The sequence below is a fragment of the Aspergillus saccharolyticus genome (genome assembly GCF_003184585.1).
Source record: "Aspergillus saccharolyticus JOP 1030-1 unplaced genomic scaffold BP01scaffold_8, whole genome shotgun sequence".
In the NCBI taxonomy this organism is placed as follows: Eukaryota; Fungi; Ascomycota; class Eurotiomycetes; order Eurotiales; family Aspergillaceae; genus Aspergillus; species Aspergillus saccharolyticus.
Genome location: NW_020290618.1, coordinates 939,570 through 957,016, shown reverse-complemented (window position 1 = coordinate 957,016; position 17,447 = coordinate 939,570). Strand labels below are relative to the sequence as shown.

The following is a 17,447-nucleotide window of genomic DNA, read 5'->3' as shown; positions in this document are numbered from 1 at the left end:
ACCATTGTCAAGGTGAGATTGGAAGGGGATGATAACAGCGGAAGCAATAGGATGGGCCGTGCACAAGAAAGTGTCCACTACGGATTTCCTGGGAAAGAAAATAGTTGAAGAGAATGAGGCAGAGCGAGGAAGGCAAGCAGAAACCCGCTCGGCAGCTCCATCACGATTCGGCAGGCGACCCCATTTTCTGGATAAACATCACTCCCTGTTCCCACATGCCTTACAAGGGAATGTGTTGATGGTTAACATCATTTATCACCAATATACGCCCCGGCTCCACTCACCATTTGAGCTTTATGCTCTCAGAGACGTCCTATAATCCATATGTATATAAAAGGGGGCTCCCTACTCTGAGGACTGGTTGGATGCTTCAAGCAATGACCAGAGATACACGAACTCTGAAGAGCGAGGTTAGACAGAGAGTATGCATGCAGACACCAATACCCGTGTCATTTCAGCCCCAACCTTCATTCTCACTGGGCTTCGTCACTCTCACTTTTTTTTTTTACGAAACTTTCCTCTCTTTTTCAATCATCAATGTATACTGTGCACAGTACATACATACAGCGTGGTCATTTGGGTGGGGGTTACCGGGGGGGAGACAAACAGCGTTGGTGTTTCAGGTGACAAACCACTTGGTAACTGACTTACCGTGGATGCGCCAAAGCAATGATGAATCATCGGACCCGGTATTGGGCTAGATTGACTGACGAAATGGGCTAGACCGCTTCCTATTTTGTGGGGTAAAAAAGCAATCATGGATTGGAATCATGCAACATGCAGTCAATGGTCAGTGAGTTTGTACTCAAATACCGTAGTATACGATGGATGTATGGAGATATGTATGTATGCATGTATGTATGTAACAGTAGCGATTGTGGTTCATGCCTCTGTTTTCCTTTCTACTCTCCCACCGCTCTGGGATTTCTTCTCCTTTCCTTTCCTCCCTATCGTTCTCTCTCCCCACAATCATCCTCCACCACACAACCACCCCCCCCCCCCCCTTAAAAAAAAAAGGTCCCCTCCTCCCATTCCATCACCAAGCTTATTTAATTCCCTGCCTTCTTCCCTTAATCTATTTCTTTCTCTCTATCCCCTTTCGTTTCTCACTACCTTGTATTCAATCTTCAGATCCCCTTGACAGATATCACACCCATCTTGCTCTTATCTTGGCTCGCAGCGCCACTCCCCATACGACAGCATCTTTTACTATTCATATCGGTTGGAGGGTCAGGATTATTCTACACCTACTTCCCTCAGCAGACAAAAACAGGTGAGTCGAAAATATGATCGCAACCTCTGATCTCCATCTCCACCCCTACAGTGCAATATCATAATTATATTATTGGAGGCTTGCATCTGGGGGAACCACTTCCTTCCCCGCCCCCGACCTTCATCTCACCTCGCCATTGATTCATCATCTCCAACTTACCTGGCACATGTCCTGGTCAAGCCTATATTACAAATCATGACATCTTAGGTTCGGTGTCGCCACCGCCATTTGTGGTGTTCAAATGTTCATGGGTGTATACTACGGGCAGAACAGGGTGCCGCTTAGTCGACCGACCTATGCTGATTTGTATCTCCAGTTCTTTCCGTACGATATTTTCGCGTGGCCTTTCACAGCAGTGTTATTTGATTAAAACGGTACCTTTAGTGGTTCCCTGACTTAATCCAAGCCATACTGTTCAGCAAAGTCACCAACTCAGTGCTTCATCTTCCCCCCTCGTTCCTCCAAACGAGCTGATATTGCACGCAACTTTCTCCTCTCCCCTTATGGTCACTACCTTTTCACGCATCTTTCATGACCACTCTTCTCCATGTGATTAGAAGCTATTATTCGTTTGCCCTTCCCTTGTTGTTCACTTAACACGTATCTTGTTACCATGTCAAACGAACGATCAAGCGATCCTATCTCGGTCCCACCGTCATCTGCGCACCGACGCCGAGCATCGCTGGCGTCAGGCCTTTCATTCACGGATTATTTATCTAGGTCTGGTAGCCAGGGGCCTTCCGGAGGCGCGCCGCCGGGCTCCATGGCCACTTCATTGGGCAATGCACCATCCAATCAAGGTCGAAGATTGTCCATCACTACTTTGGGACTTGCTGGATCTCCAAATCAAGCTTCTCCATGGGGCAGTAAGAGCATGCGACATGGCAGCATTTCAAGCTCAGTTGGATCCGGTTCAGCAAGTCAAGAAGACGCTGCTGTGGAAGACAGTGAAACCGTTGGACTTTCAAACGCCACCCCCAACTCGCCGTTTGCACGGCGTCTATCATTTGGTGCGCAAGCGCTACGAGATGGTCGTGCGGGCAGTATCAACAACGGTAGATATCCTTCCCCCGGAATCTCTGGATCTGGTGCGCGACGTTTGCCGCCCATATGTAGCACAAGCTCTGCCATTAGCCCCGCAGAGTCGACTGCTGCAAGTACAAACTATGTTTCCCCCGAGATTGAGATGTCTAACTTGTCTTGGAGACAAATAGGCGAAGGCTTTAATTGGACTGAAGCTCTGCGAACTCGGGCCGAGCGTGCCCCATCTTTGGGAGTAACTTCACCCAACACGCCGCAAAGCCAGGCCGTCGTCGGCTCAGGCGGCCATCATCAACGAGCTACGTCGATTGCCTCCATGGAGCAACCGGCTCGCGAAATACCCAAACAGCCGAGACAGAATAAGCCCGACTTTTTTCAAGAGAAAATTCTTCGTGGCGATTTCATGGATTAGTAGGATCAATCTGCTTCTACAAACAGAGCCAGACTGCCACTTCTCAATGTAGTTAGGTACGAGCGGGCAAGGGTTCATAACTCGTCTCAACCTGCGTCCTACCAGGTCCTATCGGGGATTATATAAATGTTGACCACCAAAAGCAGAGAGATGTAGAGGCTTTTTGTTAGGTGGTGTACATAACCAGAACAACATTCGAAATTGCGCGTGCCATGAAGGCATTCACATTTCTATTCTTGCTTCGCCTTCTGCTGGTGTGCTTTGTTTCGTCAACTTTGCATCATACTTCGGAAGCTCATCGAGTTTGCTTGGCTTTTGAGGGCAAGTTCTACTGATATCTTATCAATTCGTATTCTGCTCTTCATGAATCCGTGGCTATTTCACCTAAATCCAAACTAGATAAGCAGTATTTCACAACAATCATAAAATCAACGAGTAGGTGGTAATATCGCGTGCATCGACCGACTGCATTGGTCTGAATTTGTCGAAAGTTCTTCAATCGAGCGTTAAGGTGAGTTCCTCTTCTTAGCTTTCACTTGAACCTCAATCAATTCTTGTATTTCCACTCTATCCCTAAATGTATCATTAACAAGAATGCAATTGGCACCTCCCTGAGTCGTTGGATTCGAATCTTTATGTTTTAGCCAACTATCCTGGGCTCAGTACGGAATACCGTTGGTTAGCAACTGGAATTGGTCGTATCCCTTCGTTGATACGCTCATGTACGACTTGCGTACAAGCTCACGCATATGCTCGGCCGCCTCCCTCTCACTTTTCTCAAGTACAAATCGGTCTCGAAAATTCCTCAGTGTGTCGGGTTTGAAGCATGGCAAGCCGCTATCAAGCATTAAGGACACTATATGAGAAAGCTTGGCGCTGTACGGCCTTGACGCAAGAAAAGCCTTCACAACCAGCGATTCGAACCATATGTAGGGTTGAGTGCTAGTCGGACTATGGGAGCCACTTGCTGACATGCCGATTCCACCGCCAGAGCCGCTGATGGGGTGTATGTGCGAGTGACTGTTACCACTCATCACAGCAACCATCTCAGACGTCAGTTTGAACGGGGCGCGCTCGAAACGCACGCCTCCTGGTGCGATATCAAAACAGAACCCGAAGTCGATATGTATAATATGGCCTGCATCGTCGATCATGATATTGCCATTATGCCGATCTTTGAATTGTAGCAGATATGATATAACGGAGTAAGCAGCCATGCTCTTGACGAAGTTGGTACGTGCCTCCTGGAATCGTATTGAATCCTCCCCACCGTATTTAGAAATGAAGTAGTCATATAGACCATTGACAGCTTCACGGCCAAGCATATCGCGCGAAATCGAGTTTGGAAGAACATCTATAACCCCGCACCCAGGAGCCGTGGAGGTTACTCGGTAAGGAAACACCCACACATCTAGGCCGACGCCTGCAAATATACTTCGGAAAGCAGCAATCATCTGTAGGGCTAGCATGTCTTGACGGCAATCATCGCCAACCTTGAAAATAGCTGATTGCCACACTTCGTAGGTCTCCGAATCGTCATTTGACGATGTCCCACATGAACCTGAGAAGTCATTGCGACCTTTAACTAGGGCGCGTGGTTCCTGGCGAACACCCTGTGCTTGCGTCCTCGTCTTCTGAATTCTAAAAGTCGCCATGTATGGTGCTTTGGCATGGCTCTGCAAGGGTTTACCAGATTTGCGATCGATGCCGATGACAACCCCCTCGGGATTGCTTGGGAGGTATACCCCTACCTCTACCTTGATTTTGCGAAGCTCTTCTTCAATCTTCTCTTTCTTCTCAGCCTTGCTTCGCTTAATGTATGGTCGGAGCTTCCCGGAGACGCCAGTAATCTCGTTGAAGAAGTTGAATTCCTTTTCGTAGAAATCACGTTCCTCGTTTGTGAAGCTTTCAATCAAAGCATCCATGAACTTGTCCAAGGTGGGCTTGAGCGGATCGGGCTGCGGACCCCATTAGTACTTTCATACCTCGGATGTTTGGTGTGTTATCAACTCACGACTTGAGAGTCCTCATCCTTATATGAATTCGCTTTCATATTCCATATGACCTGGTGAGCGAACAACTGAGACAGCTTAGCTGTCTCCAATATGTAACGTTCGACATAGCCCAGAGAATCGTATCTCAGAGCCTGGACTAATTGCGGGACAAAGTAGAAGCGGACGTCGATTGGATGGCTCTCCAATGCTTTCATGGCATACTGTAGTATGAACGCATGGTTTCCATAAGCGGGCAAAAAGTACGTCAACGCCTCAGTTGGATTGACAGAAGCCCAGTAAAGTAGATACTGTTCATGTTAGATTCAGCGATTTACTAGAACCAAGCCTGATACTTGCCTTCAATTGACTTGAGACGTCAGTAGGAAGATTGGCACCAAACATCAGCTCCAAACCTTCAGGCTCTTCAATCGCCTTCTCGGGGAAAGTTAGCATCAGCCAGCGGACATCACTCTTAAGCTTCGCCGATGGAAATCGGGTTGACAGCTGAATTGCCAAACCGGGGCTCTCAGCCCAAGCGAGCTGTAACAGGGCTGTAGCTTCCTGATTGGTTGTTAGCCTGGTTGTTTTATCTAATTTAAACTTCAATTCGGAAATTCCAAGAGAAGCGAACCTCAATGAGACTTTTAGACGATGTCGATTGTGTGCTAACATGTTTGCGATCGGAGTCTAGTGGGTAAAGCCACACCCTGAGGCGCGATCTCTCAGTCTCTATAAGGATATGAAGAAGATCTTGTTTTGATTGCAATGATTTGTAGGCTCCTTGCAGGCGGCGAGAGATCAGAGAAACATCCCCAAGAGCAGAGACAACGTCATTCAGAATCTTGTCTTCGGCTTTCATCTGAAGGCGATTACCTCCAAAAGACCATCTGGATTATCAAAAATTAACGAAGGCACTTGATACATGGGGGGTCGCATGGAATATACCTTGGTGGAGTCTTGAACCAAGTCAAAGCGGCTGACAAAATCTGGTCCTTCAGTTTCCATTGGAATGCCATATCATATGAGCTGCAGTCATTTAGTACTTTGAGACTGAACAAGATGACACGGAAGTACAGTTCCCGCGCGAGAGGATGACTACTCGCTTGCAACAATCCCGTCGATGTCATGTCAACAAGGCGGCAGAACAGAAGTCGGGCCTGCGCGTTCGCAAACCGAGTAGCGTTGAAGTGACTTTCGAAGAACTCAAGGATTCGCAGATGTGGTTTGAGCTTCTCTTGGGCCATTTCCTGATTCCGTGTAGTGAGAGTCCTATCTGTGGGCAACAGTTCAATTTTTGTGAAGAATGGGTCCTTGCAGCTTTTTGTTCCTGGCTTAGCTTAGGTCTTTACTAATGTCGTAGTCATATACTCACCTGAAGGATGGATCGAATAAATTTCTTTTGCGGTCAATTGTTCTTTCCCATGCTCTCATTATCTCTGACAACAGTCTAATACCCATTCTTGGATTTGCGTGCATGACACTCAGCCAAAGAGACGTTCCAAAGTCAATAGACTCTTGCGAAAATTGCTCGAAGGGCACTGTGACCAGGTAACGGACAAGAGAAGCTTGGTTGGCAGCATGGTTACTCACAAGGGCAGCAGCCTGTCGCAGTACGGTCCGAACCTGCGTGATAGGGACGTCTGTTGCAGCCCTTAATCGTGAACAGAGCTTGGAAAGAGTATCTTCCACAGTCCTGGCTGTTCCTAGTAAAGGGGAATCCAGCGCCATGTCGTTGAAGTCTGATATGGACACATTAGCAAGGAAACTTAAGACGGTAGGCGAAGCCTGACCAGAAGCTTTGCTCAAATGCTGCACAGCACCGTCCACAATTAGCGTCTCCGATATTCTGTGCCGCTCGCGTGTGGATAGCTGGGATATGAAACCGGAGGCTATGTTCAGCACGCCGCCCACACTACCCCCCTTAATAGAGCCTGAGGAGAATCAGACGTGTAAGACGAACTGTTTTCTAATGGACAAGGACGATTTGTTGGGTAAGTAAGCGTGTTTTGTACCGCGACGTACCAAGACGTTGATTGCTGCTTGGGATCAGCGCACCCATTTCTAAGGCAAAAGACCGGCCCAAGGAAACCTGGCCATCCCCGCTATTGTCATCAGATATGGAGAGATACGCCTAGAGGCCTGTGTTAGTATCGTAGTGCTCAAAGCATTGCGTTCCCATACCTGCAGAAGTCCTTTCACATCCAGAGGTGAAATATTCATCACTGCCGTTACCCACGCCCGGGCACGTTCTAATAGCACATCTAAAGTTCTCTCTCTGAAGCTATAGTTGTCGGGTAACTCGACTTGCACAAGACCAAAAGGGGAAATGAAAGATGATTTCCATTCGTACTCGTCAAGTTCGCCTTCGAGGCAAGATTGCCACATAACAGTCAAGAGCTCAAGCAGAGCAAAGAGAGAGTCCTTTGCACATAAAGCTGAAGGACACTCGCGCAGTATTCTGTTTGCACAGAGAACAGCAATGTTTTGAACTCGCTCCACACGATGGCAGCACGCAACGAAAAAGCCAGCAAGTTCTCTTGACAAGAAAGGTACAGAAAATTGCTCAAGCTTTCCAGCCAGTGTCAACGAAAGATGGCAAGAGACAACTTTCTCGGCGATAGCACTCATGCAAGTAGACATTTCAGCGGTGGCTAAAACCGGATCTCGAAAATAACTGAGGATTGCCTTGCAATTTCCCGACAAAGCCCGAAGACTCTCAATTAGCAAGGTAGCATTAAGGAATATCACGCGCGGATAACTTAAGCGTTTGATCTCGGCCTCTCGGCCAGGTAGTTCAGCGATTAGCTTCTTTTTTTGTTCGAGAATACGCTGCTGACTCATACCGCGCCTGAGAATTGTATTCAGCTCGACATCGCTCTCCAGCATGTCCATGCGATCTTCGGAGACAAGGGATGGAGAGTGCTTAGCAAGTAAGCGTAATTCTTCATGATGACGTTGGGTGACAGGGGAATTGAGCGTTATGCCGTGTATTGTAATGTTGAACCAGGCATCTCGGAAAAGAGCTGACACATCCTGATCGTAGCATATATCTGCTTCCGATTGGTTCGCCAATTCATATCCCGAAGATACAAGTAACGCCAGTGGTTTCAAGAAAGGAACGATATCGTCAGGGGCCAGTAGAACCTCCTTTTGGCGGTCATGGTCGAGATCGGTAGCAGCGCCTTTGTTGACCATGCCCTCAAGCAGGTGGATGAGATAGATCCTGTACAAGGCGGAGTTCTTCTTTAGCGTGACGGAAATGAACGCCATGGCGCCTTTCACAGCCTCCGCAACTTTCTGATAGCCTCTTGTGATACTGTCCCTGTACGCACGATCGTAGAATTTCAGAAGTAGCTGGAATTCAGCTGGCCCAGTGCTCAAGGATAAAGCAGCGGTTTCTTTTATGATGCAAGCATCAACTGCGACGTTCACCTTCCCTATTTTCTGTAATAACATTGACTGTGCCAAAGCACTTATCTTTCCGTCGTCAGAGTTACCCGCGATCGTCACAATGGCTTGTATTATCCTGCCATAATGTTCGTTTTCTCCCTCTTCAGAGATGGAAATAGTAGCAATGTCACTTATCCCTCGTGATACGAGCGCAAGTGTGCTCCCATGAGTTGTTCCATCACCTAGAAGCTGTAACTGATGTAACTTACCTGAGCTAGGGCCATGGCTCAGACCGTTTCCCAGCGAATAAAGAGTTGTTATGACTGTATCCTGGGAAAGGACATCAAGAACATACGCAAGGCATTGGGCAGCAACTAGGCCAGTCGAACGAGTAGACACGTTTCCATCAACGATGAATTTAAGAAGGGAACGGCTGCCGAAAGATGCGCTGCTAGGGGCCAACCGAGAAATAACCGCTATGCTTTTTAGAGTAGCTGTGGCTAAATCGGGATATGACATCTGATCCGTGTTTGCGATCGTTGCCTCTAGCCACGAAAGGAATTCTTCGCTATTTGTGGCATCTGAGCTTAACGCAACACAATGAAGGTAGCCGGTAAGAGCGAGCCTCTTCGTAGAGAAGGCAAGCCGCTGCTGCCAATGAGAACTTAGCTGCAAGTAATCAGATCCTTCTTCAAGAAGGCGCATCTCCTCGGCTATGATTGTTGTCATCTTATCAACGAGGGCTAGTTCTGCGTCCTCAAGAATCGTGGTGGTCTGGCGGCGAAGGGTATGCTTCTTCAGAAGCTCTTCATCTAGAAGATCATCTTTCCCATTCAGAGATACGGCGCACGAATTGATGAAGCGTGCCAAGCCCTCCCGTAAGAGCATTGCGCTTACAGGGCGTCCACCGCTAGAATAGCGATGAGCGTATCGTTTCCAATCACCCGCCAAAGAATCGGGCATACTCGAATTGCGCACTGTTGAGGAAGCGGTCTCCACAGCTATCATGTACTGTTCCGAGAGAATCGAGTGTAGTTTCTCGACAAGATACAGCTTTTCATCTGTGGACCAGAACGAAGCGAAACATGCCAATGCTTCCATGAAGCCGACGAGAGACATAGTGATTGATAAGATACGAGTCAAGCCATGCCCATTGACATGTTCGATTGCTTCCGTTCCGTAGCCTTGTGTAGGTGTCACGGCACTGATTGCTTCGGTGCAGCTTCGCAAGTATGTGCTGCAGGCACCAAAGACGATACTACGCAACCCTGCATGTTTGGAACCCAGTGCAAGAAGAGCCAATGTAAGATTGTAAGTAAGAACCTCCCACGGAGATGGTTTCACATTATATAAGAAAGGCGAGGGGCGGAAGAGCTGGCTGTGCGAATCTGGTAGATAGTGCGATAATTGTACCGCTATTTTCGATGCATTTTGCAGAGTAGCGGTTACGGGCGAAGCTTTACACAGGGCTATGACCACATCCAACTCTCTGGTGCCCTGCGCTGTTGTCAGTCTTTGTAGCGCTCGATGTCTGACGTGGTTGGAGACACGTACCATGGAAATCCGTGGTGAACTCTGGCCTGGCAGTCGGCCAGCAAGTGTGTTGTCGGATAGAAGATCATGTTGCAACGGCTGGGTGATGCGCTCAATCATCAAGCTCTCATCGGGTTCTGACGCTTGCGCCGCTAGCGTTGCAAGCCTTTCTAACGCAGCTCGTCGAATAGTTGAAGGGAGCCTATGATTTACATTAGTTCCCAAGGGCGTAGGAGTGGGTTGCAGCTTGGTTACTCGATCATTATGCAGACGTCTCCCGTAGAACATTTGCCAGCAGCGGCAATGCAGAAATTCAGGTATCGATGTAGTAGTTACTCAGAACACTGGTTGTATATCGATTCTTTTTCCTTGCGGCAGGACAGCGGCAGAAGGGGCGCAGTGTACTTCGTAGCTTGTGGATTCAAGTAGCAGAGGCGGTGCGTAGCTGGCACTTAACTTATCTGTGGAGCCAGTAATGCGGTGTACCTCGGCCCGTAGTCAACTAATTATGGATAGTTTACGTGTACTTAGCTTAGTACTTCTACCCCTGAGCGTCCCGGTCCCTTGAAGAGTCAGTGCTCAAAGATCGGAAGATACAAGCTCTGATGGAAGCTGTTACCGACTGTAATAAGTATATGAGATCAACTTAGTATGTGATTCCGAACTTTGCTTATGGTAGACCATACTTAGTGAGATCTCACTTTTGCTGAGCGTATAGGTCTAGAAATGGGACCTATGGTTGAGAGTTGTAGCAGATGTGGGATTTTTTGTGGACATTCATGCTTCAGTTTGTCTATTGAGAATATATCCGCCCAGTATCACTCTCAGATAGCTGTCTTGTGAGATTAGAGGTTGCTTATACGATTGTATTTTGCACACCGGATAAACTAGGTACCGGAATGCTGTTCTCACAACGCAATCTCTAACTAGCTGGTCAGCTTCACATGAGTCAATAGCGACTAGGATCATATTCACTCTTGTGACTTCTACTGCAAGGTGTCTCAGCATATCTTTATGTGATTAGAAGAAGAGCTCTTGAGCATTGAGTCCAGGTGCTGCGCACTAAGGATCCTTATATGACCACACGCTAGCTGCAGCTTCGAGCTGGATTGATTGCCTAATATCAGGTCCACAACATCTCCCGCATTATGTGCAATTCAATGTTCCTTCGATCTCATCACTCTCTTATTACTCGCGGAACTTGAGCAAGTCAATCTTTTTTCTTCTTCCAATACTTCTTCTTCCTCTTATTTCCAGTTCCAACTTCTTCTGTCTCTCTTGGCTCATTCACTCGAATCTATTTACGGGCTCAGACATCTTGCTCAACCGGCTGTCTACAGCAAGTCAAGGTTTTTCACAAGCTGCAACTCCACGCAAGTGAATTATTAATATAATGTGAATAGCAGAACAATGGCACCACAGAATGAGAGAAGCTCTCTTAAGCGGGGAAGGGTACGTCAATCTATTATCTCTGAACCGTTTCGTCATCACGCATGGCTGATGACAAAAATCATATGTAGGTCAGCAAAGAGCATGATTCGAAGCACCAGAAAAAACCGCGACAGTCTGAAAACGAAGCTTTACCGTCACAACCTCTCAAGCAGTCACATCTACCTACACCTATAGTCCAGCAGGAGTCGACCACTATAAGCAATGACAAAGAGCTAGTTACTACGGAAAATGACAGAGAGTGCATCCAACAGCATACGCCCTTGAGCACGGGGCTTCCTCAAGCGAGTCCATCCCCACCTCAAGATACGCAAGCCCTCTCTCAGTTTGTTTATCCACCCAGAGCATTTGCCGATGAGGTCGAAGACGAAGCTGCGGAGGGAGTATGGGGCTATCTCATTCCTCTCGATGACAAAGTGCAGGCGGCTATGGTTTTGCGCAAAAGGAATGGATGTGACAGCCACAAGCCCGATTCCCATGGACCAAAGCCAGGAAGGGAAGGCCATCGCAAGGAGCCAGAGTCATTGCATAAACGAGCGAGCTCACAGGCACCACGAGGCTATCTTATAGGTCGCCATCGCGAATGCGGTCAGTAGAAAATGATAAATTGCCATGCCCAACTTGCCGATGACTAACAAGCAGGCAGATCTTGTTTTGAACATTCCCACCGTGTCCAATCGTCACTTCCTGTTGTTCCCAGAGAATAGGAAAGGAGGTTCAATTGCTATTCTTGAAGATTTGTCTAGCAATGGAACATTTGTCAATGATGCCATCGTCGGACGTAATCAACATCGAGAACTCGAAGATGGTGACGAGGTCACAATTCTCGATCAAGCACGTTTTGTTTTCAGATATCCTCGGACAAGGGACACGAATCGATTTCGCCAACAATATAGAATTCTTCAGCAGCTAGGGAAGGGTCACTTCGCCACCGTGTATCTGTGTGTAGAACGAGCCACGGGAACACACTATGCTGTCAAACTCTTCGAGAAGCGCTCAAACGACTCTCAGAGATCACAGACTGATGCATTACAACAGGAGATAGGGCTATTAATGAGTGTCAGTCATCCGAATCTTCTATGTCTCAAAGAAACCTTCGATGAAAGTGACGGTGTATATCTTGTCCTCGAGCTTGCCTCGGAAGGTGAGCTTTTCAACCTGATCGTCAGCAAACAACGGTTCTCAGAAGTGGAGGCTCGCCATATTTTTGTTCAAATATTCGAGGGTCTGAAGTACTTGGTAAGGGATCCTTACCTCATCCCTTTCATCGTCGAGCAGCTAATAGGTCCGTGTTAGCACGACCGTGGTATTGTTCACCGAGATATCAAGCCAGAAAACATACTCGTTGCAGACCAGAAATTGACAGTCAAACTCGGAGATTTTGGACTTGCCAAGATAATCGGTGAAGATTCTTTCACAACGACCCTGTATGTCACAGAACCTGAATATTTCATGAAAATGCTTGCTAATGCGTGTTTGTACCTTTTAGGTGTGGGACTCCAAGCTGTAAGCTGCCCAGTCCCTCTTCAGTCTAGAACTTTTGGCTCACTCTATAGATGTCGCGCCCGAGATACTGCAGGAATCTCGACGACGGAAGTACACTAAAGCTGTTGACATCTGGTCCCTTGGAGTGGTTCTTTACATATGCCTCTGTGGGTTCCCACCATTTTCTGACGAACTCTACACCTCAGAAAATCCTTACACCCTAGCGCAACAAATCAAAATGGGTCGTTTCGATTATCCATCACCTTATTGGGACTCTGTTGGCGACCCTGCTTTGGATCTGATTGATAAAATGCTCACCGTCGATGTTGACAAGCGCATAACCGTCGACGAATGCTTGGAACACCCATGGCTCACACAGACTTACCCCAGCTTATCCGACAGTACGGATGGGCTGACTGGCGCATTGGGAAACCTGGACTTTTCCAAGCGTAAGCTAGCACGCGAGAGAACGCTCCTCAGCCATATCAATGATGCCAGCTTCAACGAATGCAAGGAGAGCAATGGTCCTCCCGTGCGGGTTTTTCACAATAATCATGCCGAGAAACGCGTTCACAATCATCCTGCCAAGCCTAGCAATAGCGGAGGAACCTGTGATGGTCACAGCGCACCTAAAGACTTTATCAATCTAGGGGAGCATGGGGATCCAGTTCTTTACCCAGACGAAACAGGCTCTGGCCACCAATGAGGGTCAACATACAAGTCATTATCTCATGGTCTTCATGCAGTATAAGCTCCCTGAATTCATCCAAGATCGCGGTCTGCTGTTCATATAGTCTTGGCGAGATGCCTGCAGCTGTCACGTAACACTATGATTCCGGTATTTCTTCTATGGCTACAACTCCAACTGGTGATAGGTTGCATGCAAACACCTCCCCTTCCTTCTTTACACAATTGACAAGAGTCAACAGTCACTTTGGCGGGTCTGCTAAATTCTTCGTTCGCATTAAACATACAATAGCGAGCACAAACACTGTACGGGCCGGCATGGGTGACCACTCCTCGACTTTTAGAAGATTCAGACAAAAAAAGAGAAAAAGAAACTTCTTCGCATACAGCCTACTAAGTCTCCTGAGCGGTGGGTCACAGCCTGCACGATATGATCTAACAGTAGGACCAGACTATGTATAGTAGTTTTGGCAACTCATTATCCCTCTCTGGTACTTTGTAAGTTTCTGTACAAAGTTTAGAAAACTCATCTTGGGCCGAATGTAGTTTCCCTTTCCATAGGCCAGGCGTTGTTTTGTTCACTTCATTAATGTACGAGTTTCAGGGACACTTGCCGAATGACTACCCTTCCTGATCCTGCTGGCTTTTCCAGCTGTACCACCTACCTACCTACCTACCAGTGTATTCTTATGTATGGCATCACTTCAAGGGGGCAAAAGAAGTTTTTTCTGGTTGAAGTCGAACTAACATTATCGGTAAGCGACTACATCATAAAAGACCCCTAGCTACATGCCATAAATGAAAGTGCCTAGTACTTTTAGTCCCTGCAACCTAATAGACACTTGGTTCGAAGGCTCAGTAACAAATACACGGAGAAGTTATAGTAGTATCAGCTCATAGTATAAATTTATGAAGATGAAATACCTATGGTCTCTTCAATAATTTTACTAGAATGGATAAAAGGTTTTGACAAGTAGAAAATCTTTGAGTAGCTTGAAATGGTTCAATCATGACATCCCTTACTCTCATGGGACCGATGATTGATACAGGGGCCTTTGAGGTTCAAAAGCAGACTCTATGTAAACAGGATGCAGCTGGCAGGCGGCTTAAAACGGCTTGCTGACCGATCACATTACCACCAAGAGGAAGGCTTTAGCATCTGTCTGTACCCTGTAGATGATAGGATACCTGTAACTAATTATTTCACTTACCTATTAACCTTTTCAAGAGTAACATTCATAGGTAAAGGAACACCTCGTACAGATAGCAATAGTAACCAGATTCAGTAACAACTACAGATCTGTACTGTTTACATATGAATATACTACTCTGCAATATGATGGATGACATTAGGTAGGTATAGAACTAACTGTACTCTCAATACTTTATCTTCTCACCTCATCTAACGTAATCCACGGGCAGGCTGGCCACACGAGCAGGCTGGCCATCTGTATTATCTATACAAATAAGCTATATTTACTATACCGAAATCTCAGCTAAATTCTACTTCCTATTCTATAACTTTATATATAGAGTATCTAGTAGCTATACCTGATCTCTAGTTTTAGAAGATTTTTTTTATTAGCTCTATATATCAAGCTAATATAAAATATAGTATGTTTTCTTTTTTTTGTTTTTTCTATTATATTTTCAATCAGTAGATAGAAATCTATAAAACTAGATCTTCATAAAATATAGATACTACTTATAAGTATAATAAGATCTAAGATAGCTAATTAGTCTTATTGATAAGATATTAGAAGTTAAAAAATAGCTTCTTAATATGGAATATAGAGATGGCCAGCCTGCTCGTGTGGCCAGCCCGCCCGTGAATTACGTTATGATCTGACTAATTAAATACAGCTTACTAAGTAAGAATAGTTACTCTAAGTTAGTTAACTAGTCAAGTTAGTTAATATGATCAACTAACTAGTTAACTAACTTGGTAAGTTGGGTTAACCACCGTGGGTTAGTCCATTATGATACTAGCTGATTAAATAGTGGCTAGTAGCACTACGTACAGTCCCATACATAACAAATACGATTAGAAGAATCCGCGCTCAGATCAAGATCACTTCTTCAGCCACTTTCGCTCATCCTCACTTTCGGAGAGCTCCTCTCTCATTGTTACAGAGGAAAACATCAGCGCCTGTTCGTTCGATTACACCCCATTATAGGAGGGTGCTCACCCAAGACACTGCTCAATCTCTTCGGCCTCTGGTTTTGTCATCCAGCTGCTATCACGACGCAGCCATGGGCTTCCTCGCAGTCCTGCTTGACAACATATCCCAGTATTGCACTGAATCTTCAGGACTGGCTGTTCTAGGGACAACTTTAGTGGCCCTGTGTACTGTGTCCGTCGTCTTGAATGTTTTGCGTCAACTGCTTTTCAAAAACCCGAAAGAACCACCCGTAGTGTTTCACTGGGTGCCCTTCATTGGCAGTACGATCAGCTATGGAATGAATCCATACAATTTTTTTTTCAAATGTCGGGAGAAGGTATTTCCCATAATATCTAGGATACCCTCGGTGTCCCATTTGCTAATGCGGACCACTAGTACGGCGACATATTTACCTTTGTCTTACTCGGCAAGAAAACCACTGTTTATCTTGGTACTAAGGGTAACGAATTTATTCTCAATGGCAAACTAAGAGATGTGTGCGCCGAAGAAGTTTATTCGCCGCTTACAACCCCTGTGTTTGGGCGCAACGTTGTGTATGACTGCCCTAACGCTAAATTGATGGAGCAGAAGAAGGTTAGCAAGCACAACACGATCACTGTATGGTTCGCTGCTAACTTCAATGAATAGTTTGTTAAATTTGGTCTTACCTCCGACGCCCTTCGTTCCTATGTACAATTGATAACCGATGAAGTGGAGGATTTTGTTCAGACTTCTCCAGCTTTCCAGGGTTCTAATGGTGTTTTTGATGTGGGCAAAACGGTTGCTGAAATAACCATCTATACGGCTTCACGTTCTCTTCAGGGCAAGGAGGTTCGGAGCAAATTTGACTCCACGTTTGCTGAGCTGTATCATGACCTCGACATGGGTTTTGCACCAATTAATTTCATGCTACCTTGGGCTCCTCTTCCCCACAATCGGAAACGTGATGCTGCACAGAAAAGAATGACAGAAACATACATGGACATTATCAAGGCTCGTCGCACTTCTGGGACCAAGAAAGACTCAGAAGACATGGTATGGAACTTGATGTCTTGCGCATACAAAGACGGCACTCAAGTTCCCGACGAGGAGGTTGCGCACATGATGATTGCCCTTCTCATGGCTGGCCAGCATTCCTCGGCGTCTACCGCTTCCTGGATTGTTTTGCACCTTGCGGCGCATCCAGAGATTATGGATGAGCTATTCACTGAGCAACTCCGTGTCCTTGGTTCTGATTTGCCACCCCTGACCTATGAGAACCTGCAGAAATTGGATCTCCATGCCAAGGTCATCAAAGAAACATTACGCATACATGCACCGATTCATTCCATCATACGTGCAGTGAAGAATCCTATGCCTGTCGACGGTACGCCATATGTGATTCCCACATCTCATAATGTTCTTTCATCACCAGGTGTGACAGCAAGGTCAGAAGAGTATTTCATCAATCCACTCAAGTGGGATCCTCACCGTTGGGATGAAGAGATTGCGTCCAACGCAGAAGATGAAGAGAAAGTTGACTATGGATATGGGCTTGTTAGCAAAGGCACAAACAGTCCTTACCTTCCATTTGGCGCTGGGAGGCACAGGTGTATTGGCGAGCAATTTGCGTACGTCCAACTTGGTGCCATAACAGCAGCTTTGGTGAGATTATTTAAGTTTCGTAATTTGCCAGGTGTGAAGAGCGTTCCTGAAACGGACTATTCAGTAAGCTTCCTTTCATCACGATTTATAGTTTCTCTCTTGCTTACTCAATTCAGTCTCTTTTCTCGAAACCTGCTGGAAAATCATTTATCCAATTCGAAAAGCGTTTTCCTGCAACCAAATGATTTCACTACTGCCGGCTCGAATACTGTCCATCGGCAACTGATTAGAGATGTACATTCTCAGTGTACTAATATTTTTTTATCCAGAATCGATAATACGCTTCTTCTTCTTCTTCTTCTTCTTCTTCTTCTTCTTCTTCTTCTTCTTCTTCTTCTTCTTCTTCTTCTTCTTCTTCTTCTTCTTCTTCTTCTTCT

At 46.2% G+C, this 17,447-nt stretch overlaps 5 protein-coding genes across 5 annotated transcripts in view; 3 read left to right on the top strand and 2 right to left on the bottom strand.

Annotated features, from left to right (window-relative positions):
• Positions 1 to 45: 45 nt before the first annotated feature.
• Positions 46 to 773, top strand: BP01DRAFT_231939 (uncharacterized protein). Its single transcript, XM_025571210.1, has one exon. The coding sequence runs from the start codon at positions 297 to 299 to the stop codon at positions 699 to 701; it is 405 nt and encodes a 134-aa protein (XP_025433275.1). The 5' UTR covers positions 46 to 296; the 3' UTR covers positions 702 to 773.
• Positions 774 to 1,886: 1,113 nt separating this feature from the next.
• Positions 1,887 to 2,726, top strand: BP01DRAFT_372610 (uncharacterized protein; the record flags this gene model as incomplete). Its single annotated transcript, XM_025576740.1, has 1 exon — positions 1,887 to 2,726. One exon carries the CDS (start codon positions 1,887 to 1,889, stop codon positions 2,724 to 2,726), a length of 840 nt encoding a protein of 279 aa, XP_025433274.1.
• Positions 2,727 to 3,120: 394 nt separating this feature from the next.
• Positions 3,121 to 10,106, bottom strand: stt4 (1-phosphatidylinositol 4-kinase STT4). Its single transcript, XM_025577997.1, has 11 exons — positions 9,899 to 10,106; positions 9,665 to 9,845; positions 6,902 to 9,607; positions 6,743 to 6,851; positions 6,511 to 6,651; positions 6,093 to 6,459; positions 5,666 to 6,037; positions 5,352 to 5,607; positions 5,078 to 5,281; positions 4,741 to 5,028; positions 3,121 to 4,684 (listed from the first exon to the last, which is right to left on the bottom strand). Exons 1-11 carry the CDS (start codon positions 9,904 to 9,906, stop codon positions 3,386 to 3,388), a joined length of 5,931 nt encoding a protein of 1,976 aa, XP_025433273.1. The 5' UTR covers positions 9,907 to 10,106; the 3' UTR covers positions 3,121 to 3,385.
• A 470-nt stretch (positions 10,107 to 10,576) lies between these two features.
• On the top strand, positions 10,577 to 17,445 carry BP01DRAFT_414669 (serine/threonine protein kinase chk2). Its single transcript, XM_025579071.1, has 12 exons — positions 10,577 to 11,095; positions 11,164 to 11,680; positions 11,739 to 12,331; positions 12,389 to 12,519; positions 12,582 to 12,598; positions 12,649 to 13,244; positions 13,628 to 13,705; positions 13,768 to 13,772; positions 15,499 to 15,763; positions 15,823 to 16,020; positions 16,075 to 17,133; positions 17,187 to 17,445. The coding sequence occupies exons 1-12, from the start codon at positions 11,054 to 11,056 to the stop codon at positions 17,253 to 17,255; spliced, it is 3,570 nt and encodes a 1,189-aa protein (XP_025433272.1). The 5' UTR covers positions 10,577 to 11,053; the 3' UTR covers positions 17,256 to 17,445.
• The window catches only part of BP01DRAFT_422115 (mitochondrial 37S ribosomal protein mS41), a gene marked incomplete at its 3' end in the record, with an annotated part of 1,440 nt that continues 1,324 nt past the window's right edge, over positions 17,332 to 17,447 (bottom strand). Inside the window, exon 3 of the mRNA XM_025579549.1 lies at positions 17,332 to 17,445. Within this exon, the coding sequence (XP_025433271.1) occupies positions 17,332 to 17,445 (114 nt within the window). The remainder of the gene's footprint in view (positions 17,446 to 17,447) is intronic.

Excerpts from the sequence above, each read along its gene's own strand:
- BP01DRAFT_231939 (XM_025571210.1), top strand. The coding sequence starts at position 297 with ATGCTCTCAGAGACGTCCTATAATCCATATGTATATAAAAGGGGGCTC.
- BP01DRAFT_414669 (XM_025579071.1), top strand. The coding sequence starts at position 11,054 with ATGGCACCACAGAATGAGAGAAGCTCTCTTAAGCGGGGAAGG. Across the intron at positions 13,245-13,627 it reads TAGGGGAGCATGGGGATCCA|AGAAAAAGAAACTTCTTCGC; the intron begins GTTCTTTACCCA and ends AGACAAAAAAAG. Across the intron at positions 17,134-17,186 it reads TTCCTGAAACGGACTATTCA|TCTCTTTTCTCGAAACCTGC; the intron begins GTAAGCTTCCTT and ends TACTCAATTCAG.
- stt4 (XM_025577997.1), bottom strand. Across the intron at positions 6,652-6,742 it reads AAGCAGCAATCAACGTCTTG|GCTCTATTAAGGGGGGTAGT; the intron begins GTACGTCGCGGT and ends GATTCTCCTCAG. Across the intron at positions 6,460-6,510 it reads GCATTTGAGCAAAGCTTCTG|ACTTCAACGACATGGCGCTG; the intron begins GTCAGGCTTCGC and ends TGTCCATATCAG.